The sequence below is a fragment of the Dreissena polymorpha genome, chromosome 5 (assembly GCF_020536995.1).
Source record: "Dreissena polymorpha isolate Duluth1 chromosome 5, UMN_Dpol_1.0, whole genome shotgun sequence".
NCBI lineage: Eukaryota > Metazoa > Mollusca > Bivalvia > Myida > Dreissenidae > Dreissena > Dreissena polymorpha.
In genome coordinates this window covers 124,492,621-124,514,082 of record NC_068359.1, presented here as the reverse complement: position 1 = coordinate 124,514,082, position 21,462 = coordinate 124,492,621, and the positions used below count along the sequence as shown (strand labels likewise).

At 33.6% G+C, this 21,462-nt stretch overlaps 1 protein-coding gene across 10 annotated transcripts; it reads left to right on the top strand.

Moving 5' to 3' along the window:
- Positions 1-644: 644 nt before the first annotated feature.
- LOC127881934 (adhesion G protein-coupled receptor L2-like) lies at positions 645-14,596 on the top strand. Of its 10 annotated transcripts, XM_052430162.1 has the most exons (27): positions 649-831; positions 1,061-1,296; positions 2,179-2,309; positions 2,675-2,836; positions 4,043-4,225; positions 5,531-5,713; positions 6,060-6,161; positions 6,496-6,596; positions 6,774-6,956; positions 7,124-7,225; positions 7,558-7,678; positions 7,797-7,901; positions 8,219-8,291; positions 8,393-8,489; positions 8,585-8,628; positions 8,916-9,027; positions 10,196-10,299; positions 10,426-10,528; positions 10,913-11,063; positions 11,257-11,326; positions 11,454-11,520; positions 11,711-11,796; positions 12,110-12,236; positions 12,597-12,638; positions 12,854-12,940; positions 13,374-13,614; positions 13,871-14,596. In XM_052430162.1, exons 1-26 carry the CDS (start codon positions 724-726, stop codon positions 13,563-13,565), a joined length of 3,072 nt encoding a protein of 1,023 aa, XP_052286122.1. In that variant the 5' UTR covers positions 649-723; the 3' UTR covers positions 13,566-13,614; positions 13,871-14,596. The 10 variants fall into 10 exon arrangements, 8 of the variants coding, with proteins under 8 accessions (XP_052286126.1, XP_052286123.1, XP_052286124.1 ...); XM_052430163.1 differs by having other exon boundaries at positions 646-831; positions 12,854-12,931; positions 13,374-14,596; XM_052430165.1 differs by having other exon boundaries at positions 1,071-1,296; positions 13,374-14,596.
- The last annotated feature ends 6,866 nt before the right edge of the window (positions 14,597-21,462 follow it).

The window sequence follows — 21,462 nt, the reverse complement described above, 5'->3', positions numbered from 1 at the left end:
TTAAGGTGAAAAGCTGACTTAAACAGCTAATCGAGCAATGATATGACATGTTTGCGCAAATGCATCGGAAGGCTCGATTGCGTAGTTCAAACTGTAATCTTGCGTTTTTGACCTATGCTAAGTCGAGATTGTGAAGATGCTAGATCCCGATATTAATATCATGAGTGTTTATAATTCACCGTGACTTGTAACTGTATTTATAAAATGTGCTGCTATTTAAAGATCCTTTCTTGATGATTTACTATGATATACATCGATGAACTTAAAAAAAGTGTCATACCGTGGCTATAGATACATTTTTCAGAATTAAATTGTCCGATAAATTCAAATTATTCATCACTTAAGCAATACATAAATTAGTTTGAATTATGGAACATTTTACAGCAGTGTAAACGAAGATAAATACTCATTTAACAAGACAAAAGCGTGAAATGTCCGACTATAAATTTGGGAATGTTCTATTTTGTTTTTGTATTTATAACACAGTAAATATTCAATAATACTCTGGATTATTTGCGATAAGTTGTAAGTTGTATTAAAGTTTGCTTAAAACAGGTCTTGACAGGCTATCTTTGTTATGGACATTATGAATTATCTAACACTAGATGTCTTTGCCTTAATCTTACTGTAGCACTTGTGTAGCACTTGACGTTTATCATGAAGCCTCACAATTAAATGCGGCAAACACTCCACCATTTAGGCTGCGAACATGTTATCTAACGGATGATAGTAGGCAATTTGAGGCATAGTTTAAATGCTAAATGGTTACGGCAAACATGGCGTGGTCATTTATTTGTTCTTTATTTATGTGGATACTTATCGACCATAGAGGTAAATTTAGTTATGGATAGCAGTAAGATGTTTAAAACTGTGTGCATAATAAGCGGACGCCATGACTGTTCATTTCAATACATTAATAATTATATAACATAATTTGTTTTTTAATAAACAGATTTGCACAATTATTAATAATACTGTTTTTTATATAACGATGTATCGCTTGGCAAGGTTCGAAATGCTTAGATAATACATCTAAACGCAAAACAATATCGATATAAAGTTTATTTCAGGAAATGTCGCGTCACAAAACTGTGGCGCCAATCTTCATGGTGATTCCGGTTCGTTTTATTCACCTTTCTACCCCAATAATTACAACAACAACGAAGATTGTGTATACAGAATCGTCGTAGCTACAGGGCACAAAGTTTGCGTAATTATGAATAGTTTTGACGGTGAAGGCTGTTGTGACTATTTAGATTTACATGATGGCCAGACAACGTCCGCCGTATTAAAAAGGTATGGTGATTATCGAGTCAGTTTGTCAAGAAGTATCCATTTTGAGATGCATGCATATTATTTCGTAGGGATACGATAAACGTTGGTTTAATTGCTTACATGAATTAGTTGTTTAAACCTTAAGAGGGCTGTGGATCGGTCAGAGATAATTAATGTGTGAGGACATAAAATTAACAGCAACAATAATAATGTGACAATACTTTACACCGATCAGTATAGCAGTGTGCATTGAACTGTCTATATAGTTTGTATAATATTATAGCGTTTTTTACAAGCTTTTTTGAAGATATTTATTACTCCATAGTAACTTAAAAGACACAATTCTCAAAATACTACATAAGCATAAACACAAAATAAATAAATAAATGAACGTCTTTGAAAACGTCTCTCAACTTTTTAACAGAATTACACTCGCGTGTGTGATAAAATATTGTAAATAGTAGAAGTAATTACGCCGTTTCATATAGTGATTGCCAAAACGTGATCTAGTTAACTTGATAGGTATTATATGTTTTATACATGAACGATATTTGTTTTTATACTGTTGACTTAAAGATCTACCACCAATTAGATTTCCGAGGCCTACGACGCTAGATCTCTGAAATTTTGTGTGCTATTCAATTCATGCGCCAAATTTTCGCTTTACATTTGATTAAAATCCTATTATGGTCAATGCTGGGATAAGTGGGTGTTTTCCTCTAGCCCTCAGACCGATTATAACCCTATTCTATTAATTGGCCGTTCTAATGCGATGATCTAAGTTTGTCTCAGTTTATGTCTATGTCGGTCATGTGCTTTTATATGCATATAGTTACATGTAATAGGACTTATAATTACTCTCATGAAATAAAGTTTTAGGTGTCATCCTCTGTTATGTTTTAGATTCATGCATAGATTGCCAAATGAAAATGAGCCAGTGTGTTCATCCGGAAATCAGCTGACGGCAGTTTGGCACACCGACTACTCAATCAATAATCGAGGATTTTTTGCACAGTTTATATCAGTAGTTGATCGTATGTATGAACGGATATCTTCTTTTTAAAATGAATACACATTACTAATAAACTTATAATCAGGCGTCTTTATTTCCATAAAGCGCGCATGTGTATGTACAGTTGTGATTGTCAAAAACACACCTCATTTCAGTCTATATTAACCGTGTTGCCATAAAGACGTGGACAATAATTTAACAATAGCCATAAGGAATATTATACAAAATTAAATTATGAACACAGATCTTGTTTGAGAATTCTCCGAACCATGGAAATGTATAGAAAACGATTTACAGCTGGCGATTAATCTCAAAGGATGATTGTTTTGTTGCGTGCATGTGCTTTATTGTTGAAAATAACTTACATGTGCGTAGTATATATTTTAGAATGCATTGGTACCCCATCGGTTCCGAACGGAATAGTCTCTCAGCGCAACGCGACTCAAGTATTTCACCTTACATGTCTTGATGGTTATCATAGTACACAAGGCAATGAAATACGTTGCCTTCCGAGCGGCAACTGGACATTTGCCGAATGCAACCCAGTGGGTATGTACAAATATAAAGATTACTATAAACTATTTAGACTGTGCACAATCGCAGACTTGTTAAACTAACACATTTTACATTATTTCATGTCTATAATTTGAATATATATAAACTTTTATATAGTTTGTTGATATTGTTACATAATTGTTGAAGTATGTTTATACAAATGTCGTTGACATTTTTATAAAATGGTAATGGTTTTATATAGTTTTCAATTACAAAGTATAACCTTAGTTTAAGATGTTTACGACGTTATTGATATTTGTGCATAACGAACTAACAGCTGATCAAAAGCATTACAGGTGATGTGAAAATTTCATACGTTTTAAATTACGACAGGCAAACTGCACACCATTAAAATATTATCAAATATAACTTGGTTAATTCGCTATCTACATGTTCAAATTTACCAACTCCCGCACATACAGTTATTTGATAAAGAATGTTGTCAATACATAGACGAGTATATTATTTTGAAGTGACTATCTGCGAGAAACATTCAAATAACTTCTTGCATAAATTGACAGATTGTGGATTACCGCTGCAAATTTCAAATCGGCACTTAGCGACATATTCTTCTACTCTGTACCCTTCTATAATCAAGCTGCAATATGACCCTGGCTACAAACTCAGAAACAAGGATTTCATGCAATGTCATAGCAACGGATCATGGTCTTTGGTTTTATGTTTCTTAATCGGCATGTACTCTGTATTATATTAACGGCGTTGTTTTGATGAGGAATATACATGGACATAACTAGGACGACATTAACATACATGTATAATGTTTATGTAATAGTAATCATGTCGATGGAATGTGGAAATAAAATGAGAAACTGCATGATATGTACGCTAGCATAACTATGGTCATTTAAACCAATTATTAAAATTTGGTGTATTAAATCGGATTTTTGAAAATGTGGGCATGGTCTTGATGTGCACATCATCCTGTAAATCAATTGTTTACATACCTCAATTTGCCATTCAGTTCTAATGACATTTGCTTCCGGAAATCATTCCTTTAATGACTCAGTCACACAAATTGAGATGGCTTTTTGTAAATAAAATGGAATCTGTAGTCAATAAACATACTCGAAGTTTGTTCCTATAGGTAAAACATTAATTAGAAAACATATACTTCATTACAAGATTTGTTTTCAGAATTAATACAAGGGCACACTGTCGTTGTTTTATTTATTTTTTAAGACTGCGGATTTCCGCCATCATTAGCAAACGGTATGATAGCGCTCAGAAACAATTCGACGACATTCTCGTCGCAAGCAGAAGTATCATGCATCCCTGGTTACTTTCTCAACGGTAGTTATAGTATCATAAATTGCACTACACAGGGAAGATGGAGTCAGGACTCGTTCAAGTGCCTACCTGTTGGTGAGCAACGCTTAAGCTTCATTTTTTTTAACTTTGTTGATGAATTATTGTTAAAGTTATATCGAATTAAAGTATGTGGGTCATGAAAAAGAACACACTTAAATATAAATATGATACGCATAATAAACCCTGATTTGTGTTTGATTTTATTTAGTCCAGATTACATGATTTATGGAATCCTTGTTTACTAGTCATTGATTTGCTTTCTTCATTCTTGTGGCCTCGGCAATGTGTCAACACAACGTGTTATACACCGATCACGGACAGCTTAAACAACAATGATACCCTTAATCAACATTTATATTGTGATAAATAGTTTAAACCCCTCTAGGTTCCCTTGAACCAACGGTCGTATAGGCACAAACAATAGAGTCATTAACCATTTTTGAACAAGCAAATATTTGATGGGGTTATCATCTACGGGCGTTCGGTAAGTATTGATAATAATTTTCAAAACCTCCGGGCCGAGGCTGTTATTACATGCAACCCGTTTCTAAATGTTGTCAACTATACCATTATACTAATTCAGCTTCATGAACAGAGAATGGCACATGTAGTACTTCTACATATTCTGTGGGTGTTCCGACAGGTAAATTAATTACAAAATCCGTCCGCATGAAATGTTATAAGTTTGCCAAGCGCCTCTTAATATTGTTTAGGTGAAATTAAAATAAACACAACCACACTTTCATTCATTCCCAAATGAACAACACTTGTCTGAGTTGTAGTTCCCTTGATTTTAGCCATATTTCATAAGGATCAAACGGTATGAAATTGCGGGAGATCGCATTCCATTCCAAAGCTATTAAAATGAAACTGTATATAAGTCATCAACATAAAGTGTACGTAAGCACGGTAGTTTATGCATACTTATCCAGAAATACTTGGGGGTATGTGCCCTTGAACTTATCAATTTGTATGTCATTAAGCCGTCCAAATAAATTGTCATAAGTTTAATGAGAAAACCTTTTCTTAAACGTTTCTTAATCGACTTAAATGCACATTGAAATATGTCACAAAACAAGTTTACCTGTGCGAGACGCAAGAAACATTCAAAGTGGGGCACACATTCCGGGTAAAATATATATAATTACTTACAGTGCGGTCTCGGGGTATAAGTCACGTTATGACAAAGCTTCATTTTTAAAATCAATTTTAATTATTCAATTTAAATATAAACTTTGTGGATATGCTTTGTAGAACATTTTCAGAAACTTACCAATTAAAACTAAATTAAGATGTAAACGGGTATAAATTGATATATATACATGTATTGCAGTTTATTATTATTTTTTTTTAATTTAGAATGCCCAGTATTAGATCCTTACGACAAGCTTACAATTGAATTAAATCCAAATACTACAAAGTCTATCGTAAACACGACGGCAATGTTTTCTTGCCCACCAAGTTCAATTTTGGTTGGTTACAAAACAATAAAATGCACGATCAACGGACAATGGACTGGACCGGTTCCAAAATGTATTACGCGTAAGTGTTTTCATTCTGAGCGTTCTTCAGAAATAAAATTCATATATTATTTTGTATCCATCATGGAAATTTTGCTATTTTATGTTCTTCCAGAAACTTCTGAGTTGAGCAATGAAAAAAGATTTGCTAAAAAAAAATAATATACTATTTCTTTAAGTCAACACTACAAGCAATGCACTTTAATTCACCGCGTCTGATTTTTTTAACATTTTACGCTTTGACTTTATTTTTTATTTTTTAATTACAATATGTTTCGAAACATAGTCATTATAGTTAACGCGAGTACCACTTGTACGTCAAATTATATACAAGAAAATTTTAAGAAATTCGTTGGATTTGTATTTAGTGGAAAAGACCGTTAGAAACTGCCAGGTCGATGTAGATAAGAAATACAGAACCTGGCGAGAAACTCAACCCGGGACTATTGTATTGGAAAATTGTCCAAATGGTAAATGTTATATTCATGTTTTTACTTGTATCAAATAATAAACTTCCTTCACCTTTATTCTTGTCCATACAACATAGAAGAAGTCGTCTGAGATGTGTTATAAAAACGTGTGAATTATTTGTAGGTTGGCTCTTTGTTTATTTCCGGTAACATTTGCTATATGTGTGTTACGGAACAGGAAGATACTATTGAACATAATTTAATTCGTATAAACAAAACGATTACGACACATTTGTGTGTTACGAAACAGGGAGATACTATTGAAAATAAAATAATTCATTTAAACAAAATAATTACGACACATGTAACCTATGCAACATTTATGTTTTTTAAGGATATTCTGGCGAGATTAGTCGGCAATGTAGCGAGGAAGGAAGCTGGCTCAACCCATTCTACAACTGCGTATCAGAACGCGTTGCCCAACTAATATATGAGGTGGGTATACATGAAATTTTATTTATGCTGCATTGTAAAATGGATTCACTTTTATATTGATGGTAATTATCTTTATAGTTCAATACAACCTAAACAATAACGACATTTATTCTAACACTTATCAGCTTAGTAATAACAACATTGTAATTCGTTTACAAAAGTTCTTCTTGATTACAGGTGGAAAGTATCAAAGTAGCACCATCAACTCAGAAAATCACCCAAAGTCTAGATCAGCTAGTAAATATAACAAAACCTACCAACGGAACATCCTATATCGGCGAACTGAACGCAATTACTAACATGCTAGATATAATAGCAAGCGTCAGTGGCAACATTGAGATTACGGACGAGCAAGCTAATGTAAAATATTTAACCGTCATTGATTTTTAGTAACGAGTTTATTAAACTAGAAGTCACTTTTGATCGTAGACATCGTAGTCAATATATATTATTCTGCTTTATGATATTAAATTCGTGTGCACATCTGAAAGCTGCGGTAATCAAATACACTACATTCTTTTCTATAGTCGTTTTTTGCCGCAACAAGTAACTTACTGGACTATAACAACGCCGAATCATGGAAATCCGGGGGCGACCACTATGAAAACAACGAGTCACCTGATAGAACTGTAAAATTTGTTCTTATGCGCACGATTGAACTTTTTACTTACTTAATATGCTTAAGTTCTTGATAAATTTTGAAAACAAAATTCCACACAAATGGTATTTTATTATCACACTTATTGATATGTTTTTAAGCAAAACAGCCAGGGCTGCATACAAATACCAAAATGCACATTTCGTTTGTGTGCTAAATGACCTCTTCTTAAATTTATAAACAAAAACAAAATCAGAGCAGCAAACGAAACAATATCTCTATACAACGTTATGTTGCCCTCATCATAACAATATCTCTATACAACGTTATGTTTCCCTCATCATATTGTTTTGTACTTTGCAGAAAACGGCTAATCCCGGTGCGATGAAAGTTCTAAATGTGGTTGACAAGTACGCAGACATTTTAATAAACACACTCGGAAACTATTCGGAGAGCAGTAAAACCATACAAATGAACAACATGGGTATTCCGTTTGTTTTTTTAAATGATGTGTATGCAAATTCAATATTTATCGTATTTATTGATTGTATAGAAACGATATGGTGTTTGTTATTTGTTCTTTGCTTCTAACCCTATTTCAGTGGTGCATGTTAGTTTGGTAAACACGACAATAGACGATTTGAAATTCCCAGATAAACCTCTCGGCATTACGAGTTCTGTTATTCTGCCGAAGACCTCTTTAATAGGTATGGAAATAATGTGATTGTGTTCAGAATGTTCATTTGGGCTGATTTTCAAATCTGTTCTATCTAAACTTATCATGCACATTCATTACATAGTCTGCTGAGCAGTGTTCATAATATTGATAAGAGTCTCGTATGCAATGTTTAAAAAAAATATTATTGATGCTTCTCTAGCTTCTATGTAAAAAAGAATTTCTACTCCTCTTGTGCAATTGAAATTTAATAATCTGCATTAGTACGTGTTTATTATTTTTAAAATTTCGGTAAATCGTATTGAGTGTATTTGAAGTAATACCTTTACTTGATAAAATACATTTAAGGATCAAACTCAATCGCAGCAGTAGTATACAGAACTCTGACAGGCATAATTTCATCAAAGCTGAAAAATGACAGGTATGTAATATATATTTACCTAGATTAAGCATAAACCTTGATGTATGAAATAAATACTTTAACTAAACATATACTTTGATTACAATTACTTTATATTCCAGTGATTCCACTATAAATTCAGAGGTTGTGACAGTGACGTTGGATAACTGGGAGAACACCACGAACTTTGTTGTTGATATAACAATGGACTACGCACAGGTACCTTTATGACGTCTTATAATTTTCTTTGTGTTTTGTGGTTGTGTTTTTGTGTTCAATAATTGTTTTACAAAATGTGCTTGGTTTTATTTCAGAACCTCCACTCAGCCCCAATTTGCAGTTTTTGGAATACTACTCTGTATGTGCTGCGCTTGCTGCAACATTTCCGTCAAGCTAAAAATATCAACATTTACAATACCATCTTAAAATATAGTTTCTCTTAATCGTTAATGAATTTTGTATAACGTTTTATTTGTGTATAGATATTGTCTTCATGAATATCATGCATATCATTTATACATATATGTATACAAATATAATTTGTATTTTGCATGCCATATGATATGTTATGCTCGGCATGAACCAAATATTTAATGCGATATTTAAAAATTGAGTCATGTTCGCTTTTCCATAAAAACCTACCAGTTTTGCCTGGGACACCACCGGATGTCGTGTCCTGTCCTCTAATCTTTCAAGCGCAACATGTCGTTGCACGCACCTGACGAACTTTGCAATTCTTATGAGTCCATTCATTCAGGTATTATTTTCATATGATATTATCTATTCATATTTCGCATGATTGTGTAGTGCTCTATCTTACAGTGTAAATGTTTAGTGCCTTTTTATTATTTAGTAGGTTAAATGTTACACTTAAGCTCCAAGAATATGAGGTTCACAAAGTCAGATGATATTGAACGTATACATTCAAAATTGTACATATGATTACTACTGGTCAAAATAAAAACATTTTTGCTGTTTATAGAGAATGAGTAAGTTGTCCATTGTATGTAAATAGGTTTACAATATTTAACTATTGGTTCTTAACAATTAAAACATTATAATGCAAATTGTGTATAAACAAGCTTTGATAAATTTGTAATATAGGTTATACATATTAAATCTCGAATGAAAATGAAATAAGTATTTGAATTGTTATTTATTTGAAATACCGAGCTTTTTACAAATACACCATTTTTTTCTGGGCTTCGAATGAATGACGGATTAAAACAAGATTTGTATGATCACTTGCTTTACAATTCGATATTAGATATGCTTAAACTGTTAAAACCCCTTTTTAACATGAGATATTTGTTTAGACTTACTTTGTAAACGTATGCGCTGATTCAGAGTTTCCACACACCCGTTGAGAATCCAAACTGGCGGATATGCTCAGAATGACATACGATGCAATAAATTTTATTGTTTATGTTGTTAACTTTGATAAGAAAGATGATTACAATTGTATATATTTACGCCGCCGTAACACTCATTTTAGGAATAAATGAATTAACAGTATATTTTATATTAACCCATCTGTGTACAAAGTACGCAATTTATAAGTTTCACTTGACAAATCAGTAATTTCTAAAGTTTGTAAATACATCAAAGCAGCTTTTGTTATAAGAGTTTTGATCGTAAAAATGCTGTTAAGATAAATGTCCGTGCCGCCTGAATATAAAATGTTGAATTTTCTATCTATTGTGTTAAGTTTGTATTATAATATGAGTTTTGGTTATAATTATATACTGTTATATCTTATTTAGTGACATAATGCAATCTTCATATATGAAGACGACGTTATGTTGTAAAAGTCTCAATAAACTGTTTGTTCTTCTGTCTTTCTCTCTGTCTTTGTGTCATTCCGGAGATACTGTGTAAATAGACATATGTTACGTTATAACTAAAACGATGCGTTTTGTTTTCAGAGCAGAGCGAGTACTAAAGACCTAGATATCATTTCCATAGTTGGCTGTTCGATATCACTTGCCGGCTTGGTGTTGACAATAACTTTCCATATAGTGCTTTGGAAGTGCGTTTAATTGTTTTATCCTACCTATAAATCTTCAACATATATGTATTATTTTAAAATGTGTAAACAAAATGATTTATTGATGAAAAATATTTAGAATTCTTTAACATCGAATCATTATTTCAGGTATGTAAGCAAACGGCGTGTTGTTGTCTTGTTGAACCTGTCTGTGGCTCTCATCATTTCTTATGTTATGTTTATTGGTGGCATCGACAGAACGGAAAGCAAGGCAAGGCTGAATACTTCTCTTTAGCAAACGTGGTAAAACAGAACTGATTGCAGTACATGTGTTTTAAACTGATATGATGATAGCATTTTACAATTAAAGATAAAGTATGCTTTATAGTGACCACCGTAGCAATGAGGTGAACCAATAAATCGTCATATTTAGATTACAATGATTGTGCTATAAAGTTTGATAAATTCACTAGCTTTTATCATGTGTTTAGTAATTTTGTAGTGTTGAGTTTCCAGTTTCGTTTAAACAATCTATCGCATGCGTTAAATAAAAAAATACTGCGGGTGAACAATTATTTCTGCTTTCATCATTGTAATGTAGTTTTATTTTTCCTATGTTTGATCATGTTTAATGATGATTTTCACCCAATTCTAGATCATTTGTACTACGTTGGCGTCCTTGCTGCACTACATTTACTTGGTAGTGTTCTCCCTTATGTTGGTGGAAGGTATTGACGTCGCCGTGTCTATACTTATTGTCTTTCAAACACAATCAAAACTTAAATGGATGCTGTCAGCTGCCTGGGGTAATTATCGTTCGATATCTTTGCAATAAATATTTTAAATGTTGTGTTATTTACGAAGCAAACTATAAGCTGACTGTAGAGTCTTATTTTTTGATCATGAATTCTTTAAAAACAAGCATTTGTTTGCAGTTTAAATTGTCAGGCTGGTTGTGTAATGTGCTATATATTGTTGGTGTATAATTTCTACGTGCAGTTGTTCCTGCTGTGATTGTTGGGATAACGCTCGCTGTCACCAAGACAGAAGGATATGGGAATGAAACATCGTAAGTGACCACTACATTGTTCTTAATTATTGGTACGAAAAAACAGGATTTTGTGTTCGGAATGTAACCAATACAATGAACAGCAAATAAGGTTATATGTACATGTGTTAACTACAAATAATTTTAGATGCTGGTTGACAATAAAGGGAGGTGTTATTTGGGCCTTTGTTGGACCTGCACTGCTGGTCGTTTTGGTAGGTTCTAATTAATTCTAATAATTTTAATAATAAAGGTTTGGCCTAATACTAAATCAGCATTATTTTCGAAGCATTATTCATAACGTGATCACCTAAACACGTGTTATTTAAACTAAGTTATTTATTATTATCGTTATTAGCATGTGAATTCTCGATCATTTCTCTGTATGTTAGCTTTGTTCCGCAGGTCAACTTTATCATCCTAGTGATTGTGATACGCGCAACACTAAGATCGTACACCATGGCAAAGAAGTCAACAGTTGAAAGATCAAAGTAATTCATCATGTTTTGAAATGTCCACAATAATTCACTTTGCACTACACATTGTGTTTTAACCCAGCATAATACAATAGTCACTAAGGTTCCGTTATGTTAATATGAAGCAACACGCCATCGTCAATCCCCTTTGTAATTTGCTGATATAATAACTGTGCGATATATGTATTATCGTTTTACCTTTTTTGCAAAACGATAGTTTGAGTATTTCATAATGTTAATAACTAAGTGATTTTTTATAAGGCAAATTACGACACCTCATTTTAGGGCACGTATCTTGATTTCGCAAGTACATGTTTTATCCACTAAGGTCAGCAGTATGGTGTCTATCAGCTTTACTACCGTTGATGGGACTTACTTGGGTTCTGGGGGTTTTCTATGTGGACGAAAGCATGGCCTGGGTACAATACGCCTTTGCTGTCTGCAACAGTCTCCAGGTACTCAATGAGATAAATATAATTATAATCTTCGTCATCAGTTTTATGTATAAATGATGATTTTACAATGGCCGTCTTGTATTTTCTTTCTAAACACATATACATTATATACTTGATTTTTATTAAAGTAATTACATTTGTAATTACATTTGTGTGCCAAATCGCATCGAACGTGCGCAGAATTGAAGCAACTTTGAACGGTATCGGGCTTACTCCAAACTAACAAAACTGAAGATTGAATCATGATTTCTACGTTAGCTGTAATGTTTCTTTTTTGCAAATGTTAGTGACTGTCAGATATTTCAATGAAATCTTATGTTATAGTACAATGTAATTGATTTTATCTGAAAATATTTTCAGGGTTTGGTGATTTTCATGTTCCATTGTGCATTTAACAAAACGGTAATTTACTAAAATTTACATTTACGTTTACTCATGTGTTGGTTTGGTAACTAATGAACGAATGTCTTAAATAAATTGACGCATAAAAGCAGTGTACTGCTTGAACAGTTTCAAAAGCGTTTTTTATAAATAAATATATGTACCCAAATTGTATTGCTTAGAGCAAATTATACAAGCTAGTCATACATGAATAATAATCACCTTAAATATTGTAGCTTTGGAAGGCACATAAAACGAAAAAACAAAGGTCGTCGTACGCCAGTAGTATTTACCTCAAATCCAGAAGCACTTCAGTAAGATCGGTAAAACTGCATAATATCATTTTATTTTTATTATCACATATTCTGGTACAGAACTATGTCTGCTGTCATAATATTGCTTAAAATGCCCATTCTTAAAATGTCAAAACGAAAAGAAGTTCAAAAACAGCCGTTGTCTTGACTTGAGATTTCTTGTTAAACATGTTATATATTTTCATGTAGACAATATAAGTCGTATGATGTAGTGTGAAGTATTTGGTGCAATAAATCTGATTTAATCATCTCAAGTATCTTGCTAATATACTATCCGCTGCTGACCCAATATAATTAAATAGCTCCCAACAAATATGTTCTTTCAAACATTTTCAAAGGTCGCAGCTAATATTTTATCTTTGGTATTACGAATGCAATATCATCGCTTTCTTTAAATATATTTAACAATATTTCAACTCTGAATAATCATATTATGATATAGGTAATAACGGAAAACAGTGAGGTAAGCATGAATGATAACGACACATTTGCAATACCGTCAGTTGGCGAATCGGCCTATACACGTTACGAGAATTTACCGATCAAACAAACACTGCAAACAGCTGCGCAGGCTGACAAAGAAGAGCAAATCGATGGTATCAGTAAGCACTCGGAGTACATCGTTTATGAATAAAAGCTAAGGAGCAACGATGATGAGGAAACGGCGAACACAGATATCCATGGTTATATATATGCAATTAATAATTGATTACATTATTTGTAATATTGTGTTGTCATGTTTTAAAAATCTACAAAATAAGCGATATTGCATAATATTAATTAATTAATATGATTGAATGCAGTAAATTACTTTGTCGTTATTTAATGTTTTTGTTGTTAGTTATATGTAGCGTGTAGCTTGTTTAAATACATTCGCATAACTCACTTAAATAAAATCATACAACATATATTAATGCAATATGAGTTCATGTTTTTTAGACGTCGGGCTAGACATTCTGACAGACAAATACCTCTATAGTACGGTATTATAGATGTTGACGTGTTACTTAAGTAAAAAACGATGAAGGGCCTTTTACATGTACCGTTTTGTCAGTCTGATGTTGACAAGGAGAGTATTCAGTTCATGTACTCACAATGCTGTTGATGAAATCACTACTGAAAATAATATTCAAGTCGAAGAATGGTTGGTTTATATGTATTCAATGTCTAAATATTAAAAGCTTTTTTTGAGTGATAACTGCTGAATACATGATAGTTTGTTATTTATTCAAGAGATTTATGTGATCTCACCTTGGAGATATCGCCTCGTTCAATACGGTGTTATCTGCTTACCGCCACAAACACTTCAAAGTTTCGTCCTTTTTGTATGCACAACAGAGAAGGCCATATTTGTTGAAATGACTTTTATTTTGTAATGTTTGTTACATATATTAAATTAATTATATTATATCATCGTTAAAACTAACAAAGATGCATGTACACAATTAAGTTTATCGAGAACTAGTGCTATTCGGTATAGTATTGACGACTTCTTTAAAAAGTGTGGACTTTAAATGAATTCCACATTGCCTGATTCAACAAAATCGGGAACCACGAGTGTATAGTATGTTACCATGTATGATATGCATAAAACAAACTGTATTTTTCCCTTGTATTTTCTTCCTAACTGTATACTTATCTTGATTAATAACATTCGAGAAAATGTGTTGTTTGGTTTTGTATTTTAAAATATTAACAGGCATGTGAAGAGGACTGTGTTATAATAAGTGAATCAAACATTGAAGTTTTCATGGTGTCGTAGGACACGAATAAAGCCACGTTAATCTTAGAAAGATAAACTAATGAACGCATGTACATGTATATACTGACTTCCACAGTATGATTACTGAATACTAATGACTCCCCAAATTAACACAATCTATTTCACTCGAATATAACAACGAAATTCTCAAGAAAAAGGCAGACAACCGTCTTGAATTGCATATAAGGTAAACTTTAAAATCGAAGGTTACAACGAAGTTTACCTTCCGTAACTATTCATTTATGCGGATTATGGAACCCGATCTTTTTATTTGAGTATTAAATGTCTTGCATCAACCAAAGCTTAAATGGTAAGCTTTTATTTACCGAATATACTAACACTATGAAAACTTAACAACTTTTTGTCAAGTAATGTTATATACCAGTCATGATATTTCAATCACTATAAACTAATAATTGTGAAAAAATACGGTATTTTGAACTTTTTCTTCTTCAATCTGGTTGACAACTCCTTTAAGTTATTCGCTTAAACCTTCTAAATTATAGTTTGTAGAACAAAATATACAGTCAGACATACTACCATTATTTCTAAAACCAAATTGACATTCATTGAAATCGTTTCATTCTCGCTCCAATTATTAAGACGGTTGCGCAGCGGTTAGGACATTTTTTTAGCCAGAATATTAACTAGAGTTATCTATCAATAATTTGCCGGATTATATTTATCACTCTTTTTATACAATTGGACAATTCAGACTTTAGACCAAGACTCAGGTTATACGCTGTTATCAAATTATTAAGGATAATGTGGTCGCCTTATTTGATATAGACCCGTTTTGATGTTCGCGTACAATTGAAGATTTTTTTTATTTATCTTGTCAATATTATGCGTCGACAAAAAACCAACTTTAAATATACGTTCTTCATTTTTTCTTTCCGGATGATTGATGATTCTTTAACTGAATGACTTCAATTCACGTTAGCGTTTATCACAATAACACCATTTCATAATGGCGATATTTTGCAGTTTATCACATAATCTGACCATTGTATCGTTTCTTTAATTACACTTTAACGGTATAGAATAAAAGATCGATGTACAGTTCATCGTATTACGCATTTCGTAGACGTGCATTTTGGGAAAGTACATTCGAAGCATATATGTTAGACGTTTCTAGATTCCTGCTAGCCTGTGACTTTGGTCTTATACCAGACCTCCCTTTAAGAGCCGATTCTCTGTGGCCATAGTTACGGTCCTGGTTTAAAAGGACCTAGCTCTGACCACTTAAATGAACAACTGTAGATAAATGAAACTTTATCAACGTTTACCTGTCTAAAGCACAAACTCCTGCAAATGTAACCATTAAAGCAAGATTTTTTTTAACTTTGTAATTCTTTCGCGCGCTCTATCCGTAATGTTGCCGGCTTAAAGTATCGTTATTGGTGATGTCGCAGTACACCAATCTTTTGCACATCGTGATATTTGATGTAGCCTTAGTCGATAACGATGTCGAACATATGTCGAATGTTTACACTTTTCCAAATTTCAACATACCATGTTAACAAGAATAGTGTGTTGAAACATCGTCGTATTTTTTATGGTGCATGCGAAGAATACCTTCCGTAGGTTGTCATTCAGGTAAATCTAATGTGTTTTTGAAGTTTATTACTCGCTTTCCATAATTGGTAACGAACGACGTCTGTTTTGTGATGCGCGCGGAATCGCTTCACAGAACTGCGGTTGTGTTTATGAAGGGAGGCATATGGACTTCCAGACCAGTCATAGCAAAAATTATCAAAGGCTCGAGGAGTCCGTTTATATGGACTAGTCAACGAAATGCGTAATAAGATGAACTGTACATCGATCTTTAATTCTATACCGCTGAAGTGTAATTACACAAACGATAAAATAGTCAAATGAAGTGATAAAGTGCACAAATTAAATTAATACATGTTATTTAACTATGAGACCGTTATTACATGACATAGATCGTTTGAATTAGAGCTAGTAGTCTGTGGAAAGATTTGGAAATAATTTCAGTATAATTATTTAGAGTTTGGTGATTGCAAGTTAGAATAAAGCCTTTATCAAAAGCAGTTTGCAACAAAAAGTAAAGAATAGAAAACGCAACTACCATTTACTTTTTAAAATTAAATCTTTACAAAAGATTATTTGCAAATTGAAACAATATTAACAAGATGGATGTAAACAGAGGAACACAGTATGTGAAAATTAAAGTTTTTGATTTTTAGATCGCTATTATCATTGTAGAATATGCACATACAGTGGATGACAGCGTTAACTAATCTTGAAACTGTTACACGGTACACGAATTAACAAATCAGACGAAACATGTTCATCCATATTAACCATAAAGTAACGTTAAATCGGTCGTTGTCGGCCCAAGAACTACCCAAAAGTACCCCAGGTACGAATATTAAAATGTATAACGAGTACGCACAAAAAGTGTAAAGGCCCCGGTCATACTCCGGGGGTATGATTAAGTACATTTTATATACACCGGGTATTTTGTAGTATACTTATGAGCACATAGGTTACATTTAAGCAGGAAATATTACGACAGTGGCCATTGTAGCTAAAGTAACGTGGAAAGTGATTATCAGATTGGTAATTACCGCTGTATGTTTGATTGCCGAGACGTTTTGCTCAGCCAAGGGTTTTCGGACCCAACATGTATCTGGAGAGGTAAACAAAATAGCATGTGTGCATAATTTATGTAACAATAACTGAACCTCATCGGACCATGTATTGAAAGAAAACCATTCCGCGTTACCCAAAAGGTGGTATAGTAGTAGTAGTAGTAGTAGTAGTAGTAGTAGTAGTAGTAGTAGTAGTAGTAGTAGTAGTAGTAGTAGTAGTAGAAGTAGTAGTAGTAGTAGTAGTAATAGTAGTAGTAGTAGTAGTAGTAGTAGTAGTAGTAGAAGTAGTAGTAGTAGTAGTAGTAGTAGTAGTAGAAGTAGAAGTAGTAGTAGTAGTTGTAGTAGTAGTAGTAGTAGTAGTAGTAGTAGTAGTAGTAGTAGTAGTAGTAGTAGTAGTAGTAACTCAACCGACTACTCGATTACTCAGGTGGTATGGAAATTACTCGGGGTGATTAGAAAATACTCCATGGACACGTGACCGCTCTAAGCCATTTGGATTAGGTCATTTTAATAGGAGGTGAGATATTCACCAGTTTTCATTTTTAAGTAATGATGACCTTTACCTTGACCTGAATTTGTACACAAATATTAAGTACAATACCTATATCCAAACTGATGTTATTGAGGATATGTAATTCACATGTTTTATGCCCCCGAAACAGCGGTTCTGGGTGCATATTAATATCGCACCGTCCGCTAGTTAGATAGTTAGTAAGTCCGTCCGGATTAGTTTCCGTTCAATAAGTTAAGCAATTTTCATCAGATCTTCACCAAACTTCATGAAAATGTGTAAGGCAATAATATCTAGGTCAAGTTCGATAATCGGCCAAATTGACCCAGACACTCCTGAGTTACGGCCATTGAATCATCGTAAAATTGGGGTTGTTTTCGTTTCCGCTTAATAACTAGAGCAAATGTCATAGGGTTTTCGCCACACTTCATGAAAATGTGTAAGGCAATAACATCTAGGTCAACTTCGATAATCGGCCAAATTGACCCAGAAAACACTGAGTAACGACCCTTGAATCATCGAAAAATTGCGTTTTTTCTCGTTTCCGCTCAATAACTCCAGCAATTGTTATTGTATCATCACAATACATCATGAAAATGTGTAAGGCAATAACATCTAGATCATGTTTGATAATCAGCCAAATTGACCCAGACACTTCTGAGTTACGGCCCTTGAGTCATCGAAAAATTGCGTTTTGTCTCGTTTCCGTTCAATAACTCGAGCACATGTCATAGGATCTTCCCCACACTTTATGAAAATGTGTAAGGTCAAAAGATCTAGGTCAAGTTCGATAATCAGCCAAACTCACCAAGACACTTCTGAGTTACGGCCCTTGAATCCTCGAAAAATTGAGTTTTTCTCAATAACTCAAGCAATTGTCATCGGATCTTCACCAAACTTCATAAAAATGTGAAACGCAATAAAATCTAGGTTGTGTTCGATAATCAGATAAATTGACTTAGGCACTTCTGAGTTACGGCCCTTGAATCATCAAAAAATTGCGTTTCCGCTCAATTACTCAAGTAATTGTCATCGGATCGTCACCAAACTTCATGAAAATGTGTAAGGCAATAAGATCTACGTCAAATTACATAATCAGCCAAATTTACTCAGACACTCCTGAGTAACGGCCATTGAATCATCGAAAAATTGCGTTTTTTTCTCGTTTCCGCTCAATAACTCAAGCCATTGTCATGTCATTTAGCTGTCTTACATAACTATCAAAGTGTGTTTCGGGGGCATATGTCATACTATGGAGATAGCTCTTGTTATTTACAGTGACAATGACCATTTTCTTATATGATTCTTCTACAATTCAAATCTAATTTTTCCATGCTAGCTTGCTGTATGCTCAAGTTTTATCAAGATTTCTCAATACAAGCTTAAGTTAAAGACCGAAAACCACCTGATTGACATTTTGCTATTTTAAGTAACAGTACTTTTGACATGAACTCAACTTGCTTCAAAAGAAATCTCAAGCTAGGTCTTCATGTAGGCTACACACACTTTTAATCTCAGTTAAATGTCTCAATCTAAACTTAAGTTATGGTGTGCTTACTGTTTTTATGTCCCTTACCACTATAGTGGGGACATATTGTTTTTGCCCTGTCTTTTGGTTTGTTGCTTTGTTTGTTTGGTCAAACTTTAACATTTGCCATAACTTGTGCAATATTGAAGATAGCAACTTGATATTTGGCATGCCTGTGTATCTCATAGAGCTGAACATTTTGAATGGTGAAAGGTTAAGGTCAAGGTCATCCTTCAAGGTCAAAGGTAAAATATATGGGTCAAAATCGCTAATTTAATGTACACTTTTGCAATACTGAAGATAGCAACTTGATATTTGGCATGCATGTGTATCTCATGGAGCTGCACATTTTGAATGGTGAAAGGTCAAGGTCATCATTCAAGGTCAAAGGTAAAATTTATGAGGACATAGTGTTTCAAAAAAACAACTTGTTCCTAGTAAAGAAAGTGACTTATACTGGACAAATCCCATACGCAATCAAAGCTAGTTCTAAATGCTAGCTCGCTTTGTTAAAAGTTTTGTTAAGATAAAAATTATAATTAACCTCAAGTTATTGGTTGTAAAGCATCTGTTTTTATGCCGCTTGTCTACTTGCCACCTTATCATACTCCAATATGATAGCAAGTATTTTAAACAGCTCATTGTGTCTTTCAAAGACGATTGTTAATAACATCAACAACATTGTATGTATATATATATATATATATATATATATATATATATATATATATATATATATATATATATATATATATACTCAACAGTTAGAGCTATTTGAGTTCCATAACAATTATTTTGTTTTTGTCGGCTAGTCCCACAGTGATTTGGTCAATATTTTTGTTGACGCAGACACACTTTGGGCACATCACTACATCTATCTTTGCCAGCTTCTTTTTGACATCATGATCAACCTGTATGACAGTATTGGAAATGTATCCACAGACAAGGACTTGTCTTTCAGGTGTAACATGAAGACCCCATGGACATTGTAGTTCAGTGTCAGTGAATGTGGATATCAGGGTGCCACCCATGGCCAGTGTGAGCAGCTTGTGCTGGTAGTTGCTGGTAACATAGATCCTGTCTCCAACAGGTCTCACTGAACACTTCCACACTGCAAAACAATAAACATGTCAAATATAGTTAAATCATCCTTAAATAAATAACACTGTTGTTTATTACAAAAGAAAATTCTAAAAATAATTGTATACTAGTTCCAAAGAGTTAACAATACATCTTTGTTTTAATATAGGTATTTACAAGTAAAATACGTTAAATAATCAAATATTTTCACAAAACATTAACCTGAACGGTCAAATCCGTTCTCATACATCTTTTTCACAAGTGTCCCGGTCAGAGTGTAGTGGTACAGGGCAGTACCAGAGGTGATGTACAGCGCTCCATGATGGTGGGCAATACCGTAGGCAAGATGCGGTAACTGAAACCTCTTCCAAGTAATCAGCTGCCAATTTCTAACAGAGATAAACTGCAAATCACTGTCAACAGTCACAGCCACCTAAATGGATGTAATGAGGCAAATGTCCTGTAGAGAACCTGACACAAGACAGTGGCTGACTATACTGTACTGCTGGTCAAACAGCTTAACTTTATCATTATTACTATCAACAACGATGAAATGACCACTGGGCAAATTGCAAATGCCAGTGATGTTGCAAGTCAGTGTGTCACTTGATATGTAAACATTATACTCGGACCTCCTCTTCACTGTCAATACATTGTTTACAATCCTCCCTAAACCTGACTTATGAGACAGGTACTGCTCAATGTCAACGTCTGCCTTGAATATTATTGAACTCTGATCCTTCACAGGGTTCTTCTTTAGATATGCCTTGGACTCTTGTATTTTATCCAGACATTTCCTGCTGGCTATGACTCCATATCTTTCTTGCTCTTTTCACCAAGGCTCTGTACAGCTTCATCAATTGTCAACGTCTTTCTTGAGAGAGGTTTGCAATGTGGCCCTTATTTCATGCAGTTCTTTCAAGGTTGTTTTTTCTAGCTCATCAAAATTAGCATTTAATTTGTTTCGCATGTCTGATTTCTTGCATTTTTTCAGTACATGATACCTCCACAAACTGAATGCTGGCCTCT

Coding starts and splice junctions, on each gene's coding strand:
- LOC127881934 (XM_052430162.1), top strand. CDS start 724: ATGATAGTAGGCAATTTGAGGCATAGTTTAAATGCTAAATGGTTACGG. Junction 8,490..8,584: donor TAACAATGGACTACGCACAG/GTACCTTTATGA, acceptor GTTTTATTTCAG/AACCTCCACTCAGCCCCAAT. Junction 12,237..12,596: donor CTGTCTGCAACAGTCTCCAG/GTACTCAATGAG, acceptor AAATATTTTCAG/GGTTTGGTGATTTTCATGTT.